General features: G+C 44.0%; 2 protein-coding genes across 2 annotated transcripts in view; both read left to right on the top strand.

Annotated features, from left to right (window-relative positions):
* The first annotated feature begins 265 nt into the window (after positions 1–265).
* topbp1 (DNA topoisomerase II binding protein 1) lies at positions 266–11,293 on the top strand. Its single transcript, XM_080514931.1, has 27 exons — positions 266–375; positions 562–658; positions 746–880; positions 1,238–1,381; positions 1,745–1,926; positions 2,091–2,284; positions 2,483–2,656; positions 2,821–2,987; positions 3,122–3,285; positions 3,529–3,773; positions 3,893–4,215; positions 4,333–4,505; positions 4,783–4,994; positions 5,195–5,508; positions 5,599–5,784; positions 5,934–6,049; positions 6,313–6,436; positions 7,009–7,216; positions 7,301–7,502; positions 7,692–7,921; positions 8,315–8,454; positions 8,638–8,734; positions 9,147–9,310; positions 9,893–10,021; positions 10,150–10,239; positions 10,509–10,670; positions 10,823–11,293. Exons 2-27 carry the CDS (start codon positions 575–577, stop codon positions 10,949–10,951), a joined length of 4,488 nt encoding a protein of 1,495 aa, XP_080371057.1. The 5' UTR covers positions 266–375; positions 562–574; the 3' UTR covers positions 10,952–11,293.
* A 2,094-nt stretch (positions 11,294–13,387) lies between these two features.
* Positions 13,388–16,990, top strand: part of tmem108 (transmembrane protein 108) — a 48,366-nt gene continuing 44,763 nt past the window's right edge. Inside the window, exon 1 of the mRNA XM_080514830.1 lies at positions 13,388–13,517. The gene's annotated coding sequence lies outside the window, so the exon portion shown is untranslated. The remainder of the gene's footprint in view (positions 13,518–16,990) is intronic.

Here is a 16,990-nt window from a genome sequence, read left to right as displayed (position 1 = left end):
TTAATCTTATAACTTGCGTTTAAAATAATAAATATATAGAGAATGAGCCTATTCAAAGGATAAGTAATGTTGCGGATTTTTTTACTTGAGTCTTGTTTCCAGTCGGTCACATTACCAAGAGGACACGGAAAACGACGCCGATGGCGCGAACAATAATAACAGACGTCTTAAACCCGTAGCACTTCTAAACAAAAAAACACGTTAAAAGCTACGCTAAATTGTTTTATATTACGACCTTATACTGAAATGCGTTTGTGGATATGGATGCGTAAGTTGTTCAATCTTTATAAAGGTTTCATTTAAGTTAAATACCCGGTTGAACATTCGCTTCACCCAGTTAACAGGTTCTTCTGTACAGTGACTGCAGTGCCAGAGGTAACTAACTCTATTTTTATCAACATAAAGTACGATTAGAAATTAATAGGAATCATTTGTTCTGTGTCTAATGTTATCCCAACGCTCACAGAACCACTTTGGTGATTTCAGTATGCTCGTGTTTAGTCTCAACATGTTCTGCTGCTGAGACTCTGAGACACATAATGTGTTTGTCCTTTCGTGCAGATAGAAGCTCACCATGTCGAAAGGAGACAAAGGCTTCATTGTGAAGTTTGTGGAGGGTAAAGGACCTAAACCCGAATGTGCTGTCAAGGCTTATGAGGTATTCTCCACTGCATGGCCCACTCTTGTTCCTTGTGTTACTGTTCACATCTGTTTCTGTGTATGTGATTGAGTTTGTTTTCTGCAGGCTATATTGGAGCTGCAGTCTGAAAAGCATTTGAAAACCATCGCAGAGGATGAAGTATTACAAATGGATCAGAAGGACAAGTCCCTGTTTGTGTTCAGCAGCTTCACCACGTCGGCCTTTCTACACTGCCAGAAGGTTTATTTCAATATCAATATACAATGAAACCACCAACTCAAAAAAGATTGCCCATTTTTAAGACGGACACAATTAAAATGTAAAAATGAGACGTATAAGACCAGCTGGTCTAAAACGGTAATCATTTATAGGTTCCGTAGAATATTGATATTGTGGCAGACATGTAAGACTGAATAAGACTGGGGATTAATTGACAGAAGTCCTTAAAATGTAATTTTGGGAGATTTTCGCTGAAATAACTGGCATAAATTCTCCATTCACGAGCTTACGTTAATCAAAAGGAGTTTATGTGTATGTTCACTCTTCTGGGGGAAATAGGTGAAACACTACCTGTGTTCCTTGTTGTTTGTCATCCAGCTTGGCTGCAGAGTTGTGAGTCCACTGGTGGTGTTGTACTGCCTGCAGCAGCAGCGTTGTGTTCCCAAAGCAGAGAAGCCTGTCTACAACATGGCCATGGCTGATGTCACTATTTCTTGCACCAGTCTGGACAAAACAACACGGGTTTGTTTACTTCCTCTGATTCTTTACAGGAAATCACTATTACCTTTCAAGGAAATCTTGTCATGACATTTTAAGCTGCCAGTGTTTTATGTGAAGCATGCCTTCTCCTCTGATACTTTTTAGAAATACGAGTCATCCTATAGTGGTGACTAATTTACTTACTTACTTAAACTCAAGTGAGAAACATGTTTGCAGCGGTCCTAAGTAAAAACTGGTAATGTCTATGGTGTGAATTGCACTGACTACGTAGCTGTGGTAATGTCTCTCAAAAGGAGCAGTAGAATAGACATATAAAATGATAGTTTAATTTAATTGGTAGAAAGCAACCTTTTTACAAAATGTTTTTTGTGTCTCATTCTACAGGCAGAGGTTATGGATCTGGTGCAACTCATGGGTGGAAGGGTCTATCCTGATCTAAATATATCTGTCACACACTTGATTGCTGGAGAAGTGGGCAGTAAGAAATACTTAGTTGCAGCCAGTCTCGGTAAACCCATCCTGCTGCCCACTTGGGTCAAAACCTGTTGGGAAAAGTCACAGGAAAGGTATGTTTTTCTTTTATTAATGTTGTTCAGTGTGAACATACTTGAAATTCCATAAGCGATACTGAAGTTAAATAGTCCAAAGTCGGAATATGCATTTAATTCCACTGGAAACAATGATAATGGTGGCTTTGAAGAATAAAACGTCTATCTCTTGGTGTTTTCAGCCTTTACAGGTATACAGACCTTCCCCAGGATGACTATCTGTGCCCTGTGCTGCGTGGCTGTACAGTTAGTGTTACAGGCCTCTCCAGCACAGAACGAAAAGAAGTACAGCGACTCTGTGAGCAGCATGGAGCAAAGTACACCGGTCAGCTCAAGATGAATGAGTGCACACATCTCATTGTTCATGAGCCAACAGGTGAGACACCACTGATTTAATGACACTGGGTGGTTTTCTCCTCAACAAATACTTCTGATATTCAGTGGTCAAAGACGTCAGATCTTACCACTTTAAAGTTATAGAAAATAGAAAGAGAAATTTCTCTGCCTGCATTTCTTAAAGACGATGTTGTCGTTAGTAATTTATACTCAGTTCAAACATTTGACTCATTTGCAGGTCAGAAGTACGAGTGCGCTCGTAAGTGGAATGTGTATTGCGTGTCTGTTCACTGGCTGTTTGACAGCATTGAGAAGGGCTTCTGTCAAGATGAGAGCAGGTACACAGTGAAGCACAAGGCGTCAAAAACCAAACAACCGAACACTTCCACCCCGACTGGCAGCAACAAGGAGGGTGAGTCGTAATCTCGAAAGTCTTTGATTCAATCTTTGATTTTACTTGTGACTTTTCTATGAATCGGGAAACATTTAAAAACCTGTTCAGGCAGAGATTTGAGGCATTTTAAACGATTCACTTCTCGATACTGTATTTCAAGAATCATCTTTTTCAATTTTCAGAGGTCTCCGCTTTGTTGGGCCTGAGTCGCATATCTGTGAATACAAGCAGGACGATAAATGATACAGCTATGACAAATGGTACCATGAGTCGACTTGATGCTCCTGATCCCCTGGACAGTCTGGACCTTTCAGTGGGCCCGTCTGATGACATATTAGATGGCTGTAAGGTAAATGCGATGCAATAATGAAGGGGTTCCCTTTGTGGAATTTCACCATTTCCTATTTATGTAACAATTTACAGTTGTTCTGTAAAATGTAGATTTGTTTTATTTCACGTGTTGTGCATCTTGTTATCTTGTAGTTGTACTTGTGTGGCCTGTCGGGCAAGAAAATGGAGAAGCTGCGGCGCCTTGTGAACGCTGCAGGCGGGCTGCGGTTCAACCAGGCCAGCGAGGAGCTCACGCATGTGGTCGTGGGAGAAGTGGACCAGGACCTGAGGAATTTTCTCTCCAAAGCAACTCACAGGTCAGAACTGCAAGCCAAAAGCTGTTGGTGCTTAAATAATGTTGATTCATCCTTTTTTTTAATCTATAATTCCACTGTGTGAACTGTCTGTTCAATGACAACTATGATTTAAGTTGTGAAAACGGGCATTCTGATAGTTTATGACCGACCTATCCGAAAAGGAGTAGGAGGAAGCAAAGCTTCCTTACTCACCTCAACCTGTTTGATCTTTTGCCAATTGTATGTCTTCAAATAATTTTTCAGGCCCCATGTGGTCACAGTGCAGTGGCTGCTGGACTGCTTCTCCAGAGGCACTCTGCTCCCAGAAGCAGGTTACCTCCACCCCGACTGTCTGCCTCCCTCTCCAACTGCTGTGTCTGTGCCGGCTGACTACGCTCACGAGTTCCAGCTCTCAGACGGTCCACCGGTCGCCAGCCCCAGCACTCCGGGGCAAAAGAAAGCCGATGACGATTTGCTGTCGCAGTATATGGATGATGATCCTACAGTGAGTAAGTATCTCGACTTAAAACGTTTAAAAAGTAGTGGTGGTTGTATTTCATCTCTTACCATTCAGATTTCGGTTACTTTTACAAATTGCACCTCCTGTCTATCTCCTCTTACCTTCCAGTCGATGTGGCACAACCAGCAGCAGAGAGAAGCAGTAGGACGTCTATCGGTGCAGCTGCAGAGCCTCAGCCGACTCTCACCCAACGACCTGAGCCAGAGTCTGCCCCGCAGGAAGCAAGCGAGGCCGGAATGTTCTTTGGGAAATGTTTCCTCCTCGTTGGTTTTGGATACGAGGCTGAGGCGCAGCTCTCTATGCTGGTGACAGAACATGGAGGCAGGGTGCTCGTGGGCCGGACCCGGGTGGTAGCAGACTATGCTGTGGTCCCACTGCTGGGCTGCTCAGTGGAGGCCACAGTGGATGAGGTGGTCACTGATACCTGGCTGGTAAGATCCCAGGCGGGCATTTTTTTATATTTATCTGTGAAAGAATGCGGTTTCATATCAGACTGCACTGAATCACATGTGAAGATTTAGTTTTGTTTTGTCGCTTGTGACTTTTAGGCCATGTGTGTGGAGAAAGAGTGCATCCTGCCGCTGTTCGACAACCCTTTGTTCACCCCTGTTCCAGTGATGGAAGGCTATCTTCCTCTGAAGGGCTGCGTTCTCTCCGTCAGCCAGTTTACCGGAGCAGAGAGGGAGTCTTTGGTGGAACTGTCCAAACACCTCGGAGCCAAGTACAAATATGTTTTTATTCGGGCTGCTTGATATTTACAACCAATGCTGCATTTCTGTTTGTTTATTGTTTCCGAACTAATGTGAAGGTGTAATTTGTTCCAGAAGCCAAGATTTGCACGTGGGTTGTTTCATTAACCCAAGCAATTTAAATATGGCATTTGGATTAATGTTCTTCCGAGTTGTGACAATTCTCTCACCTCTAACAGCCCCATGTGTGCTGCTGCCCATCATTAAGCGTCCCTCTCTTTCATTGCCTTTCTTCCGCCTCTGCTGCAGCGTCCAGGACTACTTTGTTCGTCTTGCCAACCAGAAGAAAGGCATGCTCGCCAGCTCCCACCTGGTGCTGCAGAGCCCTGAGGGCACAAAGTTCCAGGCTGCAAAGAAGTGGGGGCTTCCTGCTGTCACCATGCACTGGATACTGGAGTCTGCTCGGACGGGCAAGAAGGCTGTGGAGGACAGATTCCTCGTCGACCTGCCACCCTCCCCAGGTTAGACGCGTGCCTCTGGCAGAGTGGTTGCACATTATATGGTTTTCAAAGAATTTTAAAAACAAGCTTTTCAATAGGAAAATTGGATTGTGTTAGCATTTAGGTTTAATTTAGGTCACTGATTGTTGCATTGAATCCAGTCAAAGTGAAATGTATTGTACCTGAGAGTTTTTGTTGGGGTTTTTTTCTCGTCCACACAGAGAGAGATGAAGAGAGTTTTGTCGGTGGTTCCCAGAAGCCGCCCATGCCTCCTCCAGCTCATTCCTCTCCAGAGATCCCTTTGCTGGGTTTTCAGAGTGGTGCGGCGGTCACCCCGCTGGATTTGGGTCGATTTCAGAGCAAATTGTTTCGCTCTGCGGTGGACAAAATTAATCCCAAGGAGGACATCAACATCCCCAAACAAAACCAAGAGAGTAGCAGAAAGAAACCTCAGAAAGAGTCCGTCGTGCAGCTGGACACTCCCTCTCATTTCCTCAGCAGAGATCAGCTCTTTAGACCCTCTTATAATGTCAAGGTAAGAGCAGAGTTACTATCAGAGTTATAGAAGTGAATTTCCATCAAATGTATGTATGCACTCTTCTGTTTTGGGTTTTTATTTATTTAGGATCCATTAAAAGCGGTGGAAACTCCAAGTGGGGCATCAAAGCCAAAACAGCCAGTAGAGACTCCGCTTACTGGACTCATCGACAGGAAGATGAAAGTGGCTCTAGCTAACAGCACCCGCGGCGGCATCGCTGAGGCAGAAGCAGTCTCTGCCAGTCCCCAGTTTACAAAGACCACTGCAATGAAGGTTAGACAACAACTGACGTACACAGATTTGTCAGAGCTGTTGGGTTACAAAGACTCAGAGGAGGCTGAACACTCTGGATACGCCACATGTTTTCCTGCACAGGCATATTGTGCCATATGACTGAAGTTATATCTGTTTTTACTCGAAAGGCTCCAGAGAAAGAAGCGGGTCCCCTCGCTGGGGTCGTCATCTGTGTTGGAAAAAAACTGAGCAAATTTCAGAGTGAGCTCAACGGCATTGCTGCTTCACTTGGAGCTGACTTCAGGTATTCAGCGCAAAACTCTTCCTTCAGTAAACATCCCTCAAAGAGTTTTCAGTTCCACGTTTCAACTTTCGGTTGCTTTTTCTCTGCCCTGATTCAAAGAGTTTTTTTCTCCCCTCATTGCTGTTTTCTTCGATGTAGGATTTTTTTTTTTTTTTTTAAACAGAAAATGTGAATGTTTCTTTCTTCTTCTTTTTTTTAAGTATTATTTTGACTATTGAATATGGTCAGAAATAGCACAAGCAAGTCTTTCCTCTTGTTCTCAGGTGGGCTTGCGACGACACGGTGACACACTACATCTACCAGGGCCGTGTGGGCGACAACACACGGGAATACAAAGGAGTGAAGGAGCGAGGGCTGCATGTGGTCTCCCAGTACTGGCTGCACGCTGTACGTTTCCTACTGTACAATCACTTCATCACAGAACTCGTCTCATTTGATTATTGCTGAAAATGTGCATGTGTTATTGCAAATAGAAATGGTGATCACAGTAAAAAAAAAGAAAAATCCACATTTCACTTCTTTTCAGCTGCTTTGTTATAATATGATTTGGCATAACCGTAAAAGGATAAAGATGTTGATGCAATTCGAGCCTTTCTAAGCCACCATGACACGCTCTAAAAGAATTAGGCAAATATTTAGTTTCCATTGTGCCAACAAGCTTTTAAATAAATTATGTCTTTAAGAAGATATATAGAGTCAAATCAAGATACACTTTAATTTGGGAGCTCATTTTGCTATTCAGTGTTCTCCTGGAACATTCCACCCAGGGGAAATAATTATCATCCCATCAACAGAAGCAGAGAAGGAAATGAGAAACGGCTTTGATATGTAAATTTGCGAGACAAATTGCCATTTCAGTAATGGTTCCCCTCCCTAATCATTTTCAGTTCATTTTTGTTGAGGCCCTGATAAGTTTCTCTGTGCGCTCACGAGCTGTCCCCATTGTCTTGTGGACGCAGTGCGCTGAGGAGCAGAGACACGTGCCTGAGTCTCTGTATCCTTTCACCTACAACCCCAAGATGAGCCTCACCCTCAGTCAAGTGCCCACAAACTCTCAGAGGTCTCCGCCGTTGACGCGAACGCAAGTTCGAGAAGCTACGAGCTCACGCCGCGTGAGTGATGGTAGCGTTGATCAAGAAGAGACGAAAGATGCTGCGGAGACGACCAGTGAGTGTATCTGACACCCGTCCATCGGTAAATCTTGCGAGTGAGTCTTTAAGGTGTGCGCTGATTGATCTGGTTGGATTCCAGATATTTCTGAGACTGTGGAAATGAGGGAGAACCTGCAAAGACAGCTGCAGGAGATCATGTCGGCCACCAAACTGACGACAGGGAGGCGAGCGTCAGTCAGACTCAAGAGGACGGGATCAGGAGGGGCAGATTCCAGTCCACAAACACCCGATGGGAGCCGAGTTGGACGCAGTGGCACCAGACGAACTCTGGAAGCTCTGAGGTACAGAATATGTTCATTCTTCACTAAAACTAGCAATCTCGTAAGTCTCTTGGTCATATGAAAGCCTCTGCTTTATTATTGCTATTAACAGACTTAGAATCTGTTTATGTCTTACATTTGAATGTATTAAGCTGAATAATTCCTAAAGACAACTTTTGGCTTCCTGTTGTCATTCGGTCATATCTTCAGGGTGTCCAGGGAAGCAGCTATGGATGTCAACACAGAGCCGTCTCAGAGTGAACAGATAGTTTGGGACGACCCCACTGCCCGGGAAGAAAGAGCCAAGCTGGCTGATAACTTGCAGTGGCCTGGAAGCCCCTCGCAGCACTCGGAGACCTTTGTGCCTCCACCTCCTCCTACTGCAGAAAACAGATCTCAGAACAGGGACTCCATGACCGACTCGGAGCTGGTGGAGATGGGTATGAATATTGTATTTTGCTGGGGTAGCTTCACGGACTGAGAGTTTACACTGAACTAAGTCAAGTTTGAAGGACCCATATTCTATTTTATTATGGATTTTTTTTTTTATCTGCATAACTCCAGTAGTTAAGGTTTTATGAGTCATGGTGAGTTTATTTGTTTGCGACACTGGCTGTTGTAGCATCTGTTTTTATAAGGCCTACATTGTCGATTATTGTAAATACAGTTAAACTCAACCTTGCAAGTCACGCGAGCAGTATTTTCCTATGAAGAAAATTCAAAATGCATTTGGAGTTGAAACTGCTTTCAACATAAATATACAGAGGCCAGGTGCTTCTTGACTGTTTTTGTGATAGTGAATCATTGTAACCACTCTGTTCTCTCTCTCTCAGCTGCTTGTGAAGTCATTGAGCAGCACATGGGTCAGAAGGTCAGTCCTCCGTCGGAGGAACCAGACGACAACATCACGACTCCGCGAGCTCCCAGCATCGCCTTCCCTCTTGCTAACCCGCCAGTAGCACCTGAGCCACAGGTGAATGTTTATGTTCATGACGACGGCAACATCTGAATCACGAAAATTAACGTGGATTTGCCTTACAGCAAAGTTTGACCATTTATCAGTTCCGACGACTACATTTTCATATTAAAGCAGCTCAACATCGCGGTCTTCTTTCATCTCTTTCAAACAACCTACTTATGCAAACGTTTCTCTCAGGTGGAGAGGAAGGAAGAGAAGCAACCACCCAGATTCCAGCTGTCCTCCCTCAGCCCTCAGGAGCGCATCGACTACAGTTGCCTCATAGAGGAACTCGGTGAGTCTCCCTTCTAATTAATGATCTAACGGTGTCTCAACACACCACAGTACAAAAAGCAAAACATCAGAGTGTTGAAGTCAGAGGAGGGAGTCCCGGATGACTCAAACTGAGGATGTGCCTCCAGGATCAGTGGAGATTTCCTCCAGCAAAATGTTTCCTCCGACAACGTTCAAAGTTTGTTGTCAACTCTTCAGTAAAGTTAATGCTGCTCCTGACATGCTCAATTAATATTATTATTACATTTCTGCCTCGATGAATAACTTTCTAATGATGGAACCATCATTAACAATCATGCAGCTTCTTTTATTTTTAAATCTTTCTTCTCATTTCATGATCAGGTTTACCTCTCTTACCCACGATGCCATCTTCTCTCATCTATTTTTCCTGTGGTTTCTGTTTGGTCCTGTAGGTGGCGTAGTCCTGGACAAGCAGTCTTTTGACCCCAGCTGCACGCACATCATTGTGGGGACTCCGCTCCGTAACGAGAAGTATTTGGCAGCAATGGCGGCGGGCAAATGGATCCTGCACCGCTCATACCTGGAGGCCTGTCGCTCTGTGGGCCGTTTCATACAGGTCAGAATCTGAATGTTTCAAAACTCCCAGGGATTGAAGTCACAAGTTATCATTATAAAATGTATGATCATTTTGTCATTTTATCAACAATAAAATCTAAAATGGGAAGATTAAAGATGTCCATTTTCTCATGCTGTGAGTAAACAAGTGATCATCAGTCACATTTATCATTTAAAAGTACCCTTTTTTGCGCAAAGTGAAAATTGGGCACAAGGGGCCACTGTTTTGTGATTCTGAAAAAGCTGCAATTGAACTTATCGGATGGTAAAAGTCTGAGTAATTCATTACAAATATGATTGTCGTTACAGGGCTATGTGTACCATCTTTATGTAATAGCAGCTCTCAAACATTTGAGAAGTGAAAAGTTCAATATTTGGAGTTTGGGGAGTGTTGTTCCATCATTGCTGCTTAACAAGTCGACTTGCTTCCTCTTTCTGGTGTGAAAGCAAATTAGATCGACAATAATTAAAGATACAAGATTTTTGGGTGTATGTGTCAAGGGCTTCATTTAAAATGCGAAACAAAAGTTCTCCCATTGTCAATATGGCCTCCACATGTCTCTGCTGTGTGTTTTTGCTCCAGGAGGATGAATATGAGTGGGGCAGCAGCTCCATCCTGGACGCCTTGCCCTCCATCACGCCACAGCAGAGGAGACTGGCTTTAGCCGCCATGCGCTGGAGAAGAGCTCTGCAGGGACGTTCTGAGCATGAGGTATAGACACACACACACACACACACAGACAGACACCGTTAACAGCACCGGAGCAGGACTCTGCATCACTTACTATCATTAATTGTGAGACATTTATTCTCCCTAAACAAGCACTTGTATTCTCTCAGGGAGCCTTCAGTGGATGGGCTGTCATGCTGAACATCGACCAGAACAGAGAATCAGGCTTCAGGCGGTTGCTGCAGTCTGGCGGAGCGAAGGTAGTTTTGTGTGTGTGTGTGTGTGATTTTCTTTTATGAGCCACTTCCAGCATTATCCTCCATTTACAAACTGCGGGACCCGTCTTGAAACCAAATAAACTGAAAGGCATTAAGAGGAAATATCACAGCAAGTAATGGAAAGTGAAAAGAACCAACGATGTAGCTAGACGGTGATGCCCCATCTTGATTTTATTTATACCTAGAGGCTGGTGTTTATTCCTCTCTAAACACTGTAAATAATGTATTCATTAATTGTGACTGCTTCGCAGGTCCTGCCCAGTCCCTCCCCCTCCTTGTACAAAGAGGCCACGCATCTCTTCGCAGACTTCAGCCGGCTCAAACCTGGAGACTTCAGAGTCGACTTATCAGACGCTGCCTTGCAAGGAGTCACATGCCTGAAGCCCGAGTACATAGCAGATTACCTCATGCAGGTTGGAAGAAACGTTTGTGCAAATGTGTATTTATAAGTAAATAATTGTATATTGAATTTGATTTTTGAGACATTTTTATATCTGTCATGTGATCTCTCACAAGACCGAATGCAACATTTAATAAAAGGAGACTCTTTTTGTCTGTCCTGAAGGAGCCGACTCCACCGATTGACCTGTACTACTTGACTGACGCCCCCCACCAAGAAGCTCCAGGCACACCGTCGAGGAAACGTAAAGCAGGCCCAGAATCCTCCAGGCTGAAAAAGAGCCGCTTGAATTGAATATCGGTGTTAAAATGCTTGTGAATACGATATTTAAATGTCTTAAGTGATAGAATAAATGTGGCACTAGTTTTGTTTTTGTTTTAATTCTACATTGTTCATAAGACTGTTGTCACTGATACCTCCACATTGAGAAGGGACTTGTGATGGACGACTCAATTGAAAGTCGCCAGAAAATGTTGAGTCACGTTTTGTAATTGAATGCCATTGTTGGACAACGGCCTGAAGAGGGCAGTGTACTCTTGGCGAGTCCTCACCCAGCCGGTGAGAAGGATTTTTAAGCAACTATAAGTCTTGAATGTGCCTTTATACATTGCTAATATTTATTTAACACAATATAAGTATTTCACCCAATTTAAAATAAAAAAAAACTGTAGTTTTTAAATTTGTCTTTGAAAGTGAATGAGATTAAAAACTGATGTATAGACAACGTTATGCTCTGAGCATTTCTTGTGTCTCCTTTTTGCAAGAGGAACCAGATGTCAGTGTCTCGTTCAGTGCTCAGTATAATTCACTTGCTCTATTAAACCTTGATAAATTGAGCTCACTGTTCCCCACCCAGTGACTATGCCTGTAGATGTCCTCATCCAGTAAACGCCAGATTCTGTTTACTTTGCCGACGGGAAGCTTTTGGTGAGGACAGTTTGCCGTTTCATGGTGCCAGCTGAGGTTAGCAGCCTATGTGCCTCCCCATATGGACAGATAAGTGGTTTAGCCTCATAATAGATGGGCCAGCTGACAGCCTCACCACCGACTCAGTGCTGAGCAGTTGTTTTGGGATTAAAGGGGGAAAAGCTGTCCTCACTACAGAGTGGAGGAAAGCATGACTCAGACTGCAGGGGTCTCCATCAAAGGGTCACTTTGGGCCATTTGGGAAGAATGACTCCTTACCACCAACAGTCAAACCAGTTATTGGATTAAAGAGGTCATGCACATGCTGTTTTGAGTCATTTTATGATATTTGTGCGCAGACAGCTTTATTTCCAAGCAATACATAATCACCTACATCTCATGCTGTGTTTTCATTTGTGTTTGATCTCAAGTACATTAACTAGAGGCAGATGGGACCTGTTGATGATTTTCCCCTTTTGAAACGCCCAAAAAGGCTATTTATTATGAAATGTTGATGTTAATGAACATAGAAGTCAAATGTTTTTAGAACACTTTAATGAAAGACCTTGTATGAAGCAGGAAGCTGTAGACCCTGCTACTCTCAAGTTAACTGGAATACAGCCCATCATACTTATTTTTACACATACAAGGGCAAATAAGAGTGACCAGGTAACAGCAAATACATGTTTTAAGTACCCAGAGAAAAACCCTTCCTCGGGGGTAAGATGTAAAAACTCCACACGCAAAGGCTATACTGATTCAAACCTGAGTTTTAACTACTTCAGTGTGTTAGCAGAGGAACAAATCCAACCTAATACAAATGTTGACAATGAAAAAAAAATAGAAGTTATATGCACCCTCGGAATTTATTTTGCCAAAAAAGGCAACATGAAGAAATAAACATGATGCGATCTAATAATAGGGTTAATTTCAATCTATGATCAAAATATTAACGAGAGTTGTCTGGTTTCATCACTATCGGCTGAAACTCAAGTTTGACTTTTGGTACCACCTGTGGTAATAATTGTATTTCACCCCCACAGGAAAAAAATAAACCATTTATATGCGTTAACAGACAGATGGTCGTGTATCATCCTGCTCTTTCATCTGTGCGTCTCCATAAACTCCCACAGCTGCTTCTGCAGGACAAATAGTTCAGAAATTAATCTTACTTATGAAACTTAAGTCTCTCATCTCTTTCACTGGCCTCACCGTTGTTTCCAGTCAACAACAGGTGTTTCTCAGAGGTGGGCACGTCATCTCTGCTGACTGGCCGGTGGCCGTGCAGCCACGAGTTTTTGGTTTCATTGACGCTTTCTATTCCGTCATTGCGTCAGTCGCTCCTCTCCTGTCAGGTAACTTTCGGGTTTTCCTGTGCAAGGCGGAGGAAACTCTGCAGCGGCCCTCATTAACATTCCCCGTCCGTATCCATTCGCGACGAGGCGCTCCTGGGGTGGGTGGCACAAGCGTCCTGCGCGCCGCGTTAATTGCGCATCAGACCTTAAGGAGCGATCAACGGTTTCAGCCGCACGCTGCCCCGAGGCGGAGAGTTTGTGTCTCGTCAACGCTTTCTACAGCGTCGGGACCCTGCGAGAGAGTCAAGGTGGGCGCAGAGGTTCGGGGGTTCCAGCAAAGGGTGGCGCCCTGCGCATGTAGTCCAGAGGCTGGACGCACCGTGCGGCTCCGGAGGGACCAGGACGAAGAGGAGGAGGAGGAAGAGGAGGAGGAGGAGGAGGAGGAGGAGGACAAGTAGCGACACAGTCCGCGCTCGCAGTCCTCCACCGGGGGCTCCACTGGCTTCACAGGCGGCTCATGATTTTTGACATTTCTCAAGAGGGGGGACTGGCAACATGTGCGCCCGGACTGTGTGAAGTGTGACACGGCGGCGGCTTCTCGGTGGCTTTTCTCTCGGATACGCAAAGTACCCGACGTTACGGCGCACCTTGTGTAATAGGTGAGTACATCAGTTTGTATCTGCACTTGGGATCAGACAGCTCACCCACACTGCTCTGCACCTCCGGGGTGTCTCATCGATCGTTCCTAGAATACCCCTCTACTAATCGATTGTGGTCAGTGTCCGGCGGGTTTCCAGGTGGTTATGAGCGGCTGAAGGGTTGTGGGCATCACATCACTGTCAGTGCAGCAGAACATGTCACTGCAACACATCCTAAATCACATCAGCTCTCAGTCTAAACGCATTACATCATGACACAGACACTGATGCTGGTACTGATGCCATGGCAGAGGAATACCATCATCAGAAGTTGAGATGTTGTTGGTCAGCCTTCTTGATTTATTATTGCATGTTCAACGGAGAGAGGACGAGGTTTGAGTTTTAGAACCTGGTAGAACAGCACTTTTTATGGGATTTTATGTGGATCTACTATATCTCCAGGTCCTTTAAAACCAATAATTGTGATGAATTAAGAAGGTATTCCCCATTTTTGAATGATCAGTTCTTCAATAGAGTGGAGGATCCATTGGGCTGGATTACTGGTGACTGTTTACTTTCAAGATAAAGTTAATGAAGACTGGGCGAGCCATCAATCTTGCTTCATGAAGATCTCTGCCCCAAGTACCCTTCAAGTGGTTTACTTCTGTGGCAACAAGGCGGCAACAAAGAGCACAATAGGCCAAAGTCTCTTAAAACGTTGTGGCGTCAGGAACAAATCGCATCACCAAATACCCCCATGTCAGTGAGGAGCTCTGGCTTTGTTTCCCAAAACTGTGGGTTCATTTTGAGCCCGGTTTTAAAGTGTGGTCTAATTGAACCTGTCGGCCACTCTTCCCATTGTAAGAGGAATGTTTGGTTGCCTGCTCTCCACAGAAACCCCCCCATTCTTTTGTTCTGGAGGACAATCCTCCAGTGCCATGTGTGCAGTGGTGGGGGGAGGGAGCGGGGTCAGCGGGGGCACTGACATCTGTAGCTGACAGCTTCCTCGGGGCAAGCTGACATGCTGTGATACCACGAATGAGCATTAGGGAACATGTGAGTAAAAGGCTCCACGCTAATGAGGACGTTTATGGCTTGGGCAGGATGCTCGGGGACTGGTTGTACATCCAGAGGGATGAATCTTGTAACACTGCCTTTCTCGCTTAATTCAGTTAATGTCACTTAGCTGAAACATGAAGATGATTTGTGGCAGGGGCAGCTGATTAAAATGTTTGCAACGTGCATTTATTATAGCATCATTATCTTGTTTGCGTTGAGCTCTGAATTGACAGGCCAACGTTTGATGACAACAGCATAGTTTCAGACAAACACAAATCAAATTTGTTTTATAGGATCCCAAAAGTAGGTTAGTTTATAGTTGGGTAAAGATTTGAATCTCAATTTTTTGGGGTTATTGATCTATTTAATCATTCATCAAGCGACAGTACATAAGACAAAAAAACAAGTAAGTCAAAACTTTGGTGCACCATTGCTTTTAAACAATATGTAAATAATCCCATTTTCTATAAAATCCTTTTACTTATCTAGTTATTGTCAGAATGCATAAACCGGAAAGCCTCTAAGTGTTTATAGGAGGAATGTATTGTTGTGTTTAAATGTGAAAAAAACGACAACAAAAAAACAAATAATTGATTTTGAAATTATCCCAGAAAATACCAAAGCAGCAGTGAAATTACCAAAAAGTAATTGGCACAGGAGTCTCTACTACAGATACACCCATAATGCCAACAATAATAAAGAATACAGATCGTCCAGTCTCTTATGAGTCGATGTTTTGGCAATTCAAAATGTTCTTTCCTAGTTTTACTATTCTGCAACTTGGTCTCGAGGTCCAGCAGTCACTCCTTGATTCTGACAAAACAATGACATTTTATGTATGTTTAAAATAATTTCCGTTTGCGGTTATTGTTATTAAATCCTGTCATGTTTTCATGGTACAGAAAGATGGAGGCCAAAGTTTGTGTCAGTCATTTCAACACCTTCCTTTTTGGCGGGATATCTTCTGGAATTTTGAGCGACCGGCAGCTAAACAATCTCCACAGCTGCTCTCTTATCGCCAAACACAGGAAAAGTTTACTTTTGGACCCGAAAACACCCGGAAAATATCGGCTATCCCATCCAGAGCGGCAAGCCTCTGTTCAGGGAACTTATGAGGGAAATTCCAGGAAGAGGGAAAATCTGGTTTGTTACTCTTGCAGCAGAATGTCCAAGCCGATGGGAAAGTGTTGGGGTGACCGCGGGTGCGACAGCGTGAGTGGATTCTGTTCTTGTAAGTCAACGTCCCTCATGACTGGTAGAGAATGGTACACTGTGTGGTGGAATGCAGGCCCCCACAGGCCCCTCACGCTTTACAATATGTGCTCAGGATGGACTTCGCACCTTCCTCCAGCCTGACTAAACAACAAGCAGACCAAAACAGGATTTCACCTGAGCAAAAAAGGAGGAAAGCCAGCTTGTGCCTGCGTTTCTTTTTCCTGTGTTTTCCAAATACCAGGCAGTATTAACGAAGGCCCTCAGCTGCTTTTGAAATTACTTTCATTTGAGCAAAGGGGGGGGGCTCATACACGGAAACTACAGGGGGAGGTGCCGTTCTGAAAAGCAAGTGAAAGACGCTCTATTCAACATGGAAGAAAAAATAATTTCCCCCCTCATTCAGCCACTTATGATCCTATCAGCAAAAAAACGTTCCCATAGGACCTGAAGAAGCCGGGCCCAGTTGAGCAGAACTGCCTGTTCTCCAGAGAATGAAAGATAAAGCCTCGCTTTTTTTTCAAGCTGTTGACATTTGAAAGCCATTTGACTGTATACAGTAACATCAAAACAGCTTCTGTTTGGGCACTGGGGGGCATCAGACTGAATAATATACAATATGGTGCCTCTGGTAAACAAAAGACGCAAGTTATTTGTAGTACCGGTAAACCCACCTGCACCATGCGAAACGGAGACCGCAGAAAAGGCAAAAAGAGGAGAGGGCGTCGGTAATGATTAACTTACCATCGTCATGATTAAAAGGGGTCTACGGGCACGGAGAGATAAGGCTATGGGGACTGTCCGAGCATGAGGTGTTTACAAGGGGAATTCCTGACATTCCTCAGCTGCAGCCATGCCACTCCAATCTGCACCTCCACCCACTGATGGTTACCCTCCGTGCCAAAAGAGACCCAAGGGGCAAAAAGGGCACATAAGCTTCCACCCAGTAGTGAGCTGCTGTAAACGTGTTATGTAATAGGATTTTTTGGAGTGTTTTTTTTTTTTTTTTTTTTAGAGAGAGCATTTATGAAGTATTAGATGCAGCTTGTGCAGTAAGTTGAGGTATCTGTTCAGCAGAGTGTTAAAAGAAGCACAAATATATGTCCATGTATGTCCTTGGATATTTAATAGAAAATCTTTAGTTTTCTACACAATCTACTGCAGAATCGCCAGAGGGATATCTCTCCATCAGTATCATTTGGTTATGTTGAAAGTCCCCAATC

This window comes from Blennius ocellaris, assembly GCF_963422515.1.
Source record: "Blennius ocellaris genome assembly, chromosome: 19".
NCBI classification, from domain to species: Eukaryota; Metazoa; Chordata; class Actinopteri; order Blenniiformes; family Blenniidae; genus Blennius; species Blennius ocellaris.
This window is presented reverse-complemented; position numbering and strand designations above follow the sequence as displayed.